The sequence below is a fragment of the Mauremys mutica genome, chromosome 7 (assembly GCF_020497125.1).
Source record: "Mauremys mutica isolate MM-2020 ecotype Southern chromosome 7, ASM2049712v1, whole genome shotgun sequence".
Classification (NCBI taxonomy): domain Eukaryota; kingdom Metazoa; phylum Chordata; order Testudines; family Geoemydidae; genus Mauremys; species Mauremys mutica.
This window is the reverse complement of record NC_059078.1, coordinates 16,539,050-16,552,054: the sequence shown is the minus strand read 5'-3', so window position 1 is coordinate 16,552,054 and position 13,005 is coordinate 16,539,050. Positions and strand designations below refer to the sequence as shown.

The window sequence follows — 13,005 nt, the reverse complement described above, 5'->3', positions numbered from 1 at the left end:
AGTTCACTTTAAGGTATATTTACATTATAGATATCATGAGCAAAATACTGAGAAGCAAATATTAAAAACCCAAATTCCAAGAATCATATGGAATCATTAACACCGCAAGACTTATAGCCTCCAAATGCATTCTGAGAATAGCAGTGTAAAAACTCCAGAAGGCCTCCAGTATTTCAGACAGGAAAGGAAAACATACTTCAGACTCCACTGAAGTGCCCTTTTTAATTGCTAACTCACTGCTCCATCTGCTAATGCCAGCTACTGGTGGTGGAAGTCTGTTTCACTTCTATTGCATTTGGCATTAACGCTGAATGCAAGTAAAGTTGAGCAGACTTACAAAACTAGTCACTGGAACAAACAAAGCAGCAACAATAAAAAGACAGAAGTTATGGGCCAAGACAGGAGAAGATGTAAAGACACGTCGTTTAAAACTGGTGGAGTTCTATAACATAAAGCTCAGGAAAAACTCACACCACCCTTGGTAACAGCAAAAAGAACAGGAGTACTTGTGGCACCTTAGAGACGAACACATTTATTTATTTATTACTATAGAATGGCATATATAGTAAGAAATATATATACACTATATATATATATACTATATATATATATATATATAGTAAGAAATATATATACATACAGCCTATTTCGGTTCTATCTATCTCTCATTAGGGTCCATGAAAACATACCCTAGAGCTCAGGGGAAGTTTGACTGGGTATTTTAATGAACTTCTGTAATTTTACTTCTTGGCAGGGATTTAATAAGACAATATGTTTAATGCATTTAGAATAAAAGAAGGACTACCAAGATATTTTCTATACAGTCCCGCACAAATCTCCTATTTCAATGAGTTGGTTCTGCCCAGAAAAACATGACAGGAAACAGTAGCTGCCTCAACAGTACACCTTAGATTGATATGCTCTGTCGTTATATGATGTTCTATGGAATGTTTATTTATTATGGTTGCATTAACAATACATTTAAAACATACTCATTTTAGAAAAGTCTTAATTTTTAAATGAGAATTTCCTATTGGCTTGGCTGAGCCGTTGCACAAAAAGCTACTCTTATATTTTTAGCAGAAGTCTTTTCAGTTTTATATTTTGTAGCCTTAGTGCCTCGCTCTCTGTTGGAGTTATTTCACTATATCAAAAAAATAGTCCTTCAAAACACTTATAGATATAAAAAACAGCAGTAATGACTGTGTTAATATTTGTTCAACATACAGAGAATGTTTAAATACACCAATTGTTTCTATATTCACCATTTGGCATGTTTTGTTTTTGTTTTATAGTTGAAAGACTCCTTGTCTCATGGATAGTATGCAAAGCTCCATCTACAATGGAAAGAAACAGGAGACAGGGTGTGACCTAATGGCAAAGAATTCTGTGAGTGGTTGGCTACGTTGGGGTTAATTCTACCAGATGGTTACTATAAGCCAAGCATGGTACAGAGACCACTCCAGTAACAGTGGCAAGCAAACTCCTGACAATGGATGAAACTAACCATACCAGAAGGAACATGGGCGGGGGGTCTAATTCTCCACTTCCTTATACTTTGCATAGCCCTTTACCCTTGTACAAAGGGAGTGCAAATCCCTACCATTCAAATTTCGTGGTGTTTTATTCTCTACCCAGTTGTAAATAATGACTCATGCTTCAAAGCAGTGGAGAATCGGAAAACCAGGGGAGAATCAGACCTCATGTGGCTCTCTGATATTGTTAAACCAACCCACCCCCTACGATAGTGTTGACTGAGATGTGTTACTGGCTCACCTATGAATTCTAGCAGGAGCAGATTTGACTAATCTTCAGTGGCTTTGCCCTTCCCTTTGAAATCTCAGAGTAATTGTGGGCAAAGGCTCTCTCATGTGCATCTTAATTTTGTTCCTCCTCTTCTTCAACATGCATCTGAGGCCCTTGTAATAGATAGTGAGGAGACAACAGCTACTCTCCAAGGGTCTGTTTCTGTCATCCCACCCAGTCAGTCCTTTCAGATACCCTACCCAGTGTTTAGATGAAGCACTGAAGAGGTCTAGATGTTGGAAGGCTTGAGGAAGCAAGCAGGAGATACAGTAAGGATTATATCTTTCCTTTTAATTTGAAAACACCCAACATTTGTTGTGGGACTTACAATTCTGCAGTCACCAATGGATCCACAGGTGCTATGGGATTATCCTATAGGAACAGTGGCAAAGAAGGCTTCTTTTATTCCTCATCTTGATTTGATCCAGAAGCTAGGTCTACACAATAGCTTATATAAGCATAACTTATGTCACTCAGAGATGTGACTAAATCACCCCCCTGAGCGACATAAGTTACACCGACATAACTGCCATTGTGGACGACACTACGTTGGCAGGAGAGCTTCCCCCGCTGACATAGCTACTGCCGCTTGCAGGGGCTGGAGTAGTTAAGCTGACGTGACAGCTCTCCTCTGTCAGCTTAGAGCGGCTACATTAGAGAGTTTACAGCAGCACAGCTACATCAGTGCCGCTGCGCCGCTGTGAACTCTCTAGTGTAGTTGTGCCCAGAGATTGTGACAATTTCTTACAGCTGTGAACCTGACCACCGTGATCTGTGACTCCTTCACCCCAAGCTTAGACTATTGCAATGTTCTCTGCAAGGGAACTGCAGCTTAAATCATCCCCCAAACTGGAGCTGGTGCAGAATCTGGCTTTCTGTTTATTAATGGCTGTATCTGGCCATACATTTGGAATCTGTATGACTGCTTACTAGTTTCTAGGTGGTGTTGCAGGTGCTGCTTTTGATCGACAAAGCCTTAAAATGGTTTAGAACATGCCTTTCTGAAAGACAAACCATCTCTCCAGGCCCCTTTGCCACAGAGGCCATCAACACAGACACTTCTGCTGGAGCCCCCTTAATATAAAAGAGTGAGGGCTGCTGAAAAAGCATTTCCCATTAGTAGTCTTCAGTCTTGGGAATTTACTCCCCCAGGCTAGATTTAAAATAGCCCAAATCAGCTGAGCTTCAGATTCATCTGTTTACTGAGGCTTTTGAGGAAGGTGGGGACACAATAAGGGATGGTGTTGGTGGGCAAGGCAAGTTACTGCAATGGTTTGGTTTAATAATAGGAGATATACCTATCTCCTAGAACGGACCTCAAAAGGTCATCAAGTCCAGCCCCCTGCCTTCACTAGCAGGACCAAGTACTGATTTTTGCTCCAGATCCCTAAGTAGCCCCCTCAAGGATTGAACTCACAACCCTGGATTTAGCAGGCCAATGCTCAAACCACTTTAATCTCTGAATGGTTAGCTTCCTAGTCTCTGGTTTTGTGGTGAGGGGAAGGAGCAGCTATCTATTTTTATATTATTTTGTTATGTCAAACTTTTCTTTTATGTCCATTTAACTATGTCAAAGGCTTGTCCAGGACTGTCACTTAAAAAATAAAATGGTCCTACAAATAACCAACTAAATAAATAAGATACCCTAATAAGATTTCTCCTGCTTCTCATCTAAGATGTTGCTGCAGCACATTCTTTTGTTCTACAGTACTTTATCTGTAGTATGAATTTATACTGTCTATTAATGTGACAGAGAGAAAAGTACTGTGTGTGTATGTTATCAGAGTCCATATCTCATTGCTTGGTTTAAATCTGGCATTATATGCAAAGTGTTTGCATGTGGGTGTCCAAGGAAATGCTGAGGAAGCTTGAGGCATTCTCTGGATTACGATGCACATTGGGTGAAATTTTGAAAGCAGCCTCAGGGAAGTAGGAAACTAAACCCTAATAGCGTCTTTGAATATCCCAGCCATGAATTTGATTATAATGCACACATTATTGTTTTGCAATGCTTTGCTCAATTCTTATCTGTGGAATATAGCAATATAGCACATGAGCACTTGCATGGATAATATTGTATTTTCAGGTTTTGTATTTATCGGGGTAGGAGCAGACATGCCAAACCCACGGGAAAAAAGCAGAAATTGGGCTTTTTTTTGGCTTAATTGGCTTGTGAGTTTTTTGCTGGCTAGTTTTTGGCTTGCTGCTTCTTCTTTTTTTGATTGGTTCCTGGCAAGCAGAGGCAAGGAGGGGAGAGAATCAAGGGTGCACAGCAGGTCCAACACAGTCATATAGAGTGTTGGCATTCTTAGGGATAGGCTTATTTTGGCCTTGCTTTGAAATGGGATTAGCTTGATTTTTGGCTTATTGTGAAAGTCGGGGTGCTTATTTACTGCGTGAAAGTTGGCAAATGTGGGTAGGAGCTCAGCTATTGACCTTCTTTTACTTTACTATGGAAGTATGTAAACGTAGTTAGTTAAAATGTCTATTGTGTTACACCCATCATCAGTTTTATTTCATTAAAACTGAAATCAGATCCATAATCACAGCATATGAGTGGGACTTATGTGATTTCTATCCTACCTACTAGTGTACATTTTAAACTATGATTGAAGACTAAGGAATAAGCATACGGACATTCAGCAGCCCAATGGTTTGAAAAATTCCCATCCAGCTGGCTCAGGGAGATTAAGACTGCACAAGTTAAGACCAATTTACGGTATTCATGGCGGTCATGGTTGATATGAACAATGAAGGATAACAGAATCTAATGAGAGAACAAAATATCAGAATAGATATATAGAGCATTTGTGTGGCATCCATGGCCATAATATCTTGGAAGCCAAAGTACTTGTGTGATGGTGATAATGTATTTTAGTGGCACACTAAACATATTTTGTACAATTTCATTTTTTACCTGGATGATATACAATGTGGCTGAAAGCACAATGGAGAAAGCAGAATTCTGAAAAAATACCAATAAATACATGGTGGGAAAAAGACCCTACAAATAGGGAAGTTCAAATGAAAGAGTAACACTGGACAATGCAGAGATGCAGGAGAAACTCAGACTTCAGTTACAGAGAGAAAGAGAGAGAGAGTTGGTGAAACTCCATCATGCTGAACAGGAAAAGTAAGGACAATTGAGATGGAGCAGGATCACAGTGGGGCCAGGGAGCCAAACAGATGATCAGGAAGGAAGAAGTGCTGGGGTCTTATAAAATTAGGCTTTTCCTCTGGGAGTAAGAAGTAGAAGGTTACTGAAAACTACTGTTATGTTTATGTTATGTTTACTTTGGTTAAATAAAAGTTTAGGGTTTTTTTTTTTCGTTTTTTTTTAAACCCAGAAGTTGGAGACATAGTCAGTGGGATTTTGAAGAGAACTCCAGGGCCTTCTAAATAGAGTTAAGAAAAGCAACTAGGATCACCCAATATTCACAGGCAAGTGTCCTGGAAGGAAGTTTAGAAGGATACAGGGCTGTGCTAGAGACCCAGAACTAATCAGTTTTGAATGAGGTTTGTGCCAAGGAAGGGACAGGACCTGATGAAATACATTAATTTAGAAATACAGATAATAAGACAAGATTATTAAGACGTTGTATTTATGCACAGATATTCCATGGACTAATTCCCATATAGCCAGGCATACATCTTTGACCAGAATTTCAGATTTTATGTGGACTCAGAACACCATTACCTTGGAGAGACCAGTGATTCATAAGAACAATGATCTGGCCCCAAAAGCTCATGAACAACATCGAATTACAACTTCATATTTTCTTTTCTTAAAATACAACAAAAATGCAGAAAAAAATCCTCCGCAATGCAAACTGAAAAAAAAAAGTGCCAAAAGTGTAATGCAGACCTAATTAGACAATTAACAAAAGCCGGGGAACTCAACTCAAACTGAATCACCAATCAACCTACATAACTGTTGGTTCTAACTGCTGTGGAATTTACATTACTGAGTACAAACACTAGTGAAAGGGGAGTCTGAAAAGGTTGAAGCAGCACCCAAACTCTGGAAGCTTATTAGAATCTGTTGGGTCAGAAAAGTCAGATTGGCAATTTCAAGAGAATAGACTTTTTTTTCTTGAGGCTTACAAATTTTATGCTTCCAAATGACCAAGAAATAACACAAAACCAGCCTCTCTTTTGGTACGCTAGCGCTGCCACTTCTAGCCCTTCAAGAAAATATATACTCAAGGACACCAATATTCTCCTCTTATAGCTGCAAACACTGCAGTATCTCTAAACAAAGACATCATTTTTGGACCATTACTTTAGGGCTTTGTGTTTGTTTGGTGTATGTACAGGTACACAATGAACAAATAGTGGGGTCTTTCCTTGAGATGCTTCCAGGATTGGAGATGAGGACTGTCTAAACAATAAAAGATATAGGGATAGATAGATAGATAGATAGAATATATGTTTTAATGAAAGACATGAATTAATCAAAAGAGGAATTAAAATATTAGCCATTTCCATGAACCAGGCCTTTATACTTTCCCACAATTTTTTTGTGTGTGCAACAGAAGATAGTGACCCAATCAGTAAAGTGTTTTTGCTGTACCATATATTGCTGAGAAATAATTTAGAAAGTATAGCTGAAGTGTATATAGCCATTTCTAGTTCCATATTTTTTCCATCTATCCTAAAGTTAAATATCTCTAACACAATTACATCTCCAAAGATTTCATTATCCAGTAATTCACATTTAAATAAATATGAGGGAGTCTATGGACTTTATGAATGATTTTAAACTAGTAATTTTTAATGAGAACCATAAGCTGTGTCAATGGAAGGCCTTCAATGCTGTAATGATACTAGAAGAAAGAAAAGATCCTAGTCATATATATAAAATCTTAATTTTAAACAACACTCAGACCTAATTTGCTGAATTGACTTACTAAGGATTTTTAACGCATGAATTATGCATACCATCATGAAAATCTTTCATCTTAGTTACAATCTTAAGGCTGAAATCTTGTAACACAAATGTAGTACCTTTGTACCATCAGCTACTCATTACCCCCTGTAACAAAAGTGGAAAATGGCACTACATGGGCCAATTTAAGTGACAGTAACTGAAATGAAGAAGGAAAATGATGCCAATTTTTTTACCCATTTTGTTGAAATCTTGAAACTATCATTTTAAAGTCTGTTGGATGCTGTAAAATAATATCAGGATCTAAAATAGTCTCAATTGTGTGTGTGTGTCTTTGTGCAGAATATATATGTGTGCGTGCAGGCACAGATAAGTGTGCACACACTTGTCTGTGCATGCACACACACACACACACGTGTAAATTATAGGGTGAGCCTATAATTAACATTGTCTAGCTCTAACCTATTAAAAGATACCATTTTCTTTTCCTTATATCTTTTCCAAATTATACTTGTTCGGGCTGAAATTTTCCATGCTATTTTAAGTTTCAGCTAAAATGGTTCATCATTTCTGAGAACCAAGTTAAGGAAAACTATACAATTAAGAAATGTCTACAACCATTTAGCTGAGCGGCTCTTTTGCCTCCATGCTTTGATGTACAGATATTTTATCTGGCAGGTGGTCTCCCTCCAGATATGTCTTTTCCTGTTCCCATGAAAATTCACCCCAAATTTGACTAAATTGCATGACTTCAAAAAAGCTCAGTTTGCACATGCTCAGTGATGAGTTGTTAGTGTATGGCCACTCAATTTTCTGGAGATTCTGGCTGCACTAAATATTCTCCATTCCAGAGACAGACAGACAGACAGAAAGATTTACTAAACCTGAATTTTTATATCTATCTATCTAAAAATTACCATCTGCTTGTGAAATGTTATTCTGAATATTTCTTCAAAAGTGCCAGGTACATTCAGGCTCCTGCCAGAAGCTTAGACTTTTTATTGCTCTATTCATTGCCCTAATATTCATAACATTTTATTTCCAAATTCGGTAACAGAGATGTTTACAACATTAAACAGATTAGTCTGAGCACAAAGAGATTCAAGAGGTGTTGAAGTACACAGGATTTGCATAAACTGCACAGATGAGTGTAAAGATTTTATAAATTTCTACTCGGGGGCAACAGAATCACAGTATGCAAGTTACATCGTTCCCTTTGTCAATCATTCCCTTAGAAATGACATTTCTGGTTTTATTTAGCATCCGCACAGATGAGATTCAGTCTCTTCACTATCCTTTGCTTTCCATGTTTCTGTGCGGGCGAAAAAGGTTGACCATTAATCCATAAGCTATGCTTCTGTGTGTTAAGACCAGTCAGACACTATAGTACATGGTGTCAAGTACTATAGGAGTAGCCGTGTTAGTCTGGATCTGTAAAAGTAGCAAAGGTGCCACAGGACTCTTTGCTATAGTACATGCATATTGTTTAATGAAAACCTGATTTCTCTTCATCTTCCCATTCCTTTAAAATACTGCCCAAGCCTGTAGTGAAGAAAATAATGCAATTCAGTTATTTCCTCAAAGAACATGGATTCTACTAATAAACAAAGTGATTTACTTGGCCACAAGCAATGCAAACAGGGATTTATTGGGGTGCTACATCTATAGAACGTACATGTTTGTACAACTATATTGATAATTATAAGTACTATTAATCTTCCAAGCACTTTGGTAGGAAGATTGTACTAATTCATCACTGATTGCTGGAGGAGATTCTGAAAAGGAAAGGAATTCTAAGCACCCGGCTAACTCCTGAATGTAAACTGATCCATTTAGTGGCAATCATATTTCAGGCTATGCCCATCTAAGTGTTACAAAACAATTTACAATTAGAGGGTATTTATCTAGAATAGAACAGATTTATTTATACTTTGTATTGCTGTACATAGTAGATTTGGGGCCCTTTACTGTAGAAATTATCTTTCTGAAAACAAATTAAGTGGAGGGAGATCATCCGTTTATTTGGAGAGTAAAATTTAACCACTATTAGTACATTAGAAATGAAAGTTGTTTCAGTGTGGACAATTTAGGAACTCTATAAAGCAGCAATAATGGGCAGAATGGCATATTTTCCATCATCCATCTTTATCGAGCCAGCATATAGCGTCTTCAGTCTTCCTGAGAATATAATGCAAAGTCTGATCAATACCCTCATGCCCAGTAGCACCTTTATGAGCTATAATATTGAACTGGAAGAGTGCATTTGACAAGTTGGAGATGCTGAGGCAATTAAAACAAAATGAAGCAACCTGTAAAGATGCTACCAGGCTAGAAGTAAAGCATTAATTAGATGAACAGACTGAAAAATGTTAGCTGCTATAGGAATATATTATTCTTCAGTGACGTATGTGCAAGTTTTCTGTACTCACCAGTACAAGCATGAATTTGATTATAACTAAATGTCATGCATACCGTGATACTGCAAGTTATAGTAGGAATGTTGTTTACTGCAATAAGATTAAAAACACATATTTTACCGGGTACTAAGCCACAAAATAAAACCACATGGATTTCTTTAGCAGAGCCCCATTCTGAACATCTGACCCAGACACCTCCTCCCTAGCTCAGGTTCTACATGTTCAAAATGCTTAAAGAAAAGCCCAAGGAACTTAGTGTTCAAATGCATCAGTCCAACCTCCTTCCAGACAGCTCTTTTCTGTTCAAATCTGGTTCTAGTGACATATGCACAACCAGAGTAAGTCAGAATCCTAAGGTGCAGAAAACTACAAACAAGCTTCTCCTGTCAGTGACTCTAAGAACTTCTAGCCAATAGGAAACAGGCACACACTTGGGCATGAAATCTTGGCTCCACTGATATCAGCGGGAGTTTGCCATTGACTTCAAAAGGAGCCAACATTTCACCCTGGAACTCTAATTTCACCGATGTGCATATATCTCAGAATTCATTAACTCTAGTTCAGTGGTGGGCATCCTGCAGCCCGCGGGCTGCATGCGACCCATCAGGGCAATCTGATTGCGGGCCACAAGACATTGTCCGCAGGCAGAGCCCTCCACAGCTCCCACTGTGTTCACGGTTCCACCACTGCTCTAGTTACTGGATTAAAATTTGGTGCAAATCACATTTATAACATTCTGTCTATTAGCTCAACTACTTCCTCTCCTCCTGCAATCAACACATCTGATGGTATAGGAGTTCAAGATTTTGCGGTACTTTTTTTCTTCCTTATTTTTTTTTTAAAATAGATAAGAATTTTGAGATTTTAGGATACTTGCATGGAGTTCAGTGAATCTGAAACTTCAGACCCGCACAGTTAAATCCCAGACTGCAAGGAACATATTGTGAGGGGTGAGGGTTCCTAGAGCCCAGACACCAGCATGAGCCTCGATGTCTACATTGCAATTTTATAGCACCGCAGCCTGAGCCCGAGTCAGTTGACATGGGCCAGCTGTGGCTGTTTTACTGCAGTGTAGACGTACCTTAAGAGACAACAGGTTCTCAGTAACAATGCTGAAGTGATAGTGGCCCACAGCACCAAATTCCCAGTGAAAACTTCCAATTCTTCCCTGAGTGATGAGTTTCTACCTCTGCCAAACACTTTAAAATATCTGGAAAGTTAAGTGGTGGTTGAAAAGGTCAGCTGTGTTTGACCAACAATGTTCAATCAACCATAGAGACGTAGTAATGGAAGGGACCTGGAGAGGTCATCTAGTCCAGTCCCCTGTACTCATGGCAGGACTAAGTATTATCTAGACCATCACTGATAGGTGTTTGTCTAACCTGCTCTTAAAAATCTTCAGTGACAGTGATTCCATAACCTCCATAGGAAATTATTCCAGTGCTTAATTACCCTGACAGGTAAGAAGTTTTTCCTAATGTCCAGTTTACACTGCCCTTGCAACAATTTAAGCCCATTGCTTCTTGTCCTATCCTCAGAGGTTAACGAGAACAATTTTTCTCCCTTATCCTTGTAACAACATTTTATGTACTTGAAAACTGTTACATCCCCCATTTAGTCCTTCTCTTTTCCAGACAAAACAAACTCAATATTTTTAATCTTCCCTCATAAGTCATGTTTTCTAGACCTTTAATAATTTGTGTTGCTCTTCTTTGGAATTTCTTCAGTTTGTCCACATCTTTCCCAAGATGTGGCACTCAGAACACACAATACTCCAGCTGAGGCCTAATCAATGCGGAGTGGAGCAGAAGAATTACTTCTTATTACAAAAAAATTACTTCTCATGCTTAGAACATGTGCTTATACATCCCAAAATTATGTTTGCTTTTTTTTTTGGAAACTGTGTTACATTGTTGACTCTCATTTATCTTGTGATCCACTATGACCCCCAGATTCCTTTCTTCAGTACTCTTTCCTAGGCAGTCATTTCCCATTTAGCATGTGTGAAACCGATTGTTCCTTTCTAAGTGGAGTACTTTGCATTTGATCCTTAATGAATTTCATCCTATTTACTTCAGACCATTTCTCCAGTTTGTTCAGATCATTTTGAATTTTAATCCTATCCTCCAAAACACTTGCAACACCTCCCAGCTTGGTATCATCCACAATTATCTGCACTTCTATCATGCTTTCTTCCTATGAAGCTCAACCTTCTTTACAAAGATCACTTAGCAAATATGTACAATGCCCCTCTCAAGTAGGTTAATATTGTTCTTGTACCTATTTTATAAATACAGAAAACAAAGGCACCAAGAAGTTAAATAACTTGCTTACTTTGACACAAGAAGCTTGAGAAAGAGCTGGAAATAGAACACATATCTCTTGCACAAGTACTAGATAACTTTACTTGCAATAAATGTCCTATTTTGTTTAAATGCAAAATAATAATAAAAAAAAAACAATGCCCATGACACTTTTTTTTTTCCAGTTGACATGATCTCTTGGGAGGGTTCCTAAAACATGCCATGACAAAACAACAGGCCCAACAACAGATAATCACACAATCAATAGTTAAATAGAAAAGTATGATAGTGAACCTGAAGTTACAGTGCCAGAAGCTTAAGAATAACCTGATGATAACCTGCTTTTCTGGTGCTGATATGTCTTATGACATTATCATATATCAAATATGATATATTTATGGAAAATGTGTGAGCATCTCTTATTGAAAAAGAAAAGTTAATTTGTAATAATATAATTAACATCTGGAAGACACTATTCCAAGAGGAGCTGTGGCTTTGCACATGTTCTTGCTTTCCCCATCCTCTCCTCTTTCCTTTCAGGACAGCAAATAGCCAATAGGAATAATTTCTCAATTCATGCAGCTTTCTATCAAGAAACTTCAGCAGAATTTAAACATGGTCTTTCCTTGAATTTAAATTTTAATAAAAATCAGAGCCATTGGTAACATACACCTGTGATACTTGATATACTGCACCATATGCATTGACAATCCAACTATCCTATTTTACTGTAGCTGAATGATGATTCATTTAATGCTAAATACATTCAAGGCATTTCTCTTCCTTGCAATGATGCCATTCTCTCTCGATTATTTCATATTATGCACAAGTGTCCCCTCAACATCAGCAAACTGAAATAGAGACCTGTTTTCATATGATAACATTACCATGTTTAACACTTTTATTGTCTAATTACAGTAGCTTTAATCTGAGCAATTTGGTATGTACTGTAGGGCAAGATATTGCATTTGAATGGGTATGGAGCTGGCCTGATTACTGAGTCTAAAATCGAGGATTAGGCATTTCAAGCTGCAGAGAGGAGAGAAAATATAAATATTCTATATCAAATATGTGTTAGGGAGGTCACGAGGGGGGTGGAAGAGATGTTAAAAATCTTCAAGAAACAGTGGGAGGCAGGATGTACTTGCAGGACCTCTTAGTGGGAGGTAGACTGATATTCTTTTAATCAGAACTCTTCTTGACTACAGGGTGTATGCAACATCCAACATTTTTTCAGTAGAATATTGGTCAAACCATTTAAAATTAGACATCAGCTCATTTTATCCTCACTATGAAATGCAGCCAGAGTGTTCACTAAATCGTGATTTATGTCCCAGGAAGAGCCGTTTTAGGTATTAGAAAACAATCACACCATAAGGAGATTTGGTGATTATACTACCCTCTCTCCCCTGTGGAAAATTCATAATTTATGTCCAGGGTTTGTTGCAGCAAAAATGTTACAAGATATTTTCTCACTTGCTTTTCGGTCAGATTCTGATGTCAGAGACAGTGATGTGAATCCAGGGTAACTCAAGAGAAATCTGAGAAGGTATTCCATATTTACCCTGACTGTAAGAGAGCTCAGAATCTG

At 38.0% G+C, this 13,005-nt stretch overlaps 1 protein-coding gene across 8 annotated transcripts in view; it reads right to left on the bottom strand.

The window, feature by feature from the left end:
- GRM7 (glutamate metabotropic receptor 7) overlaps positions 1-13,005 on the bottom strand; it is a 790,597-nt gene that overhangs the window by 154,964 nt on the left and 622,628 nt on the right. Inside the window, exon 8 of one of the 8 annotated variants that reach the window (XM_045025651.1) lies at positions 7,921-8,236. The exons of the other annotated variants lie outside the window; for them this stretch is intronic. Within the exon in view, the coding sequence (XP_044881586.1) occupies positions 8,219-8,236 (18 nt within the window). The 3' untranslated portion in view covers positions 7,921-8,218. Of the gene's footprint in view, positions 1-7,920; positions 8,237-13,005 lie in introns of those variants that run through there. 8 annotated transcript variants of the gene reach the window in all.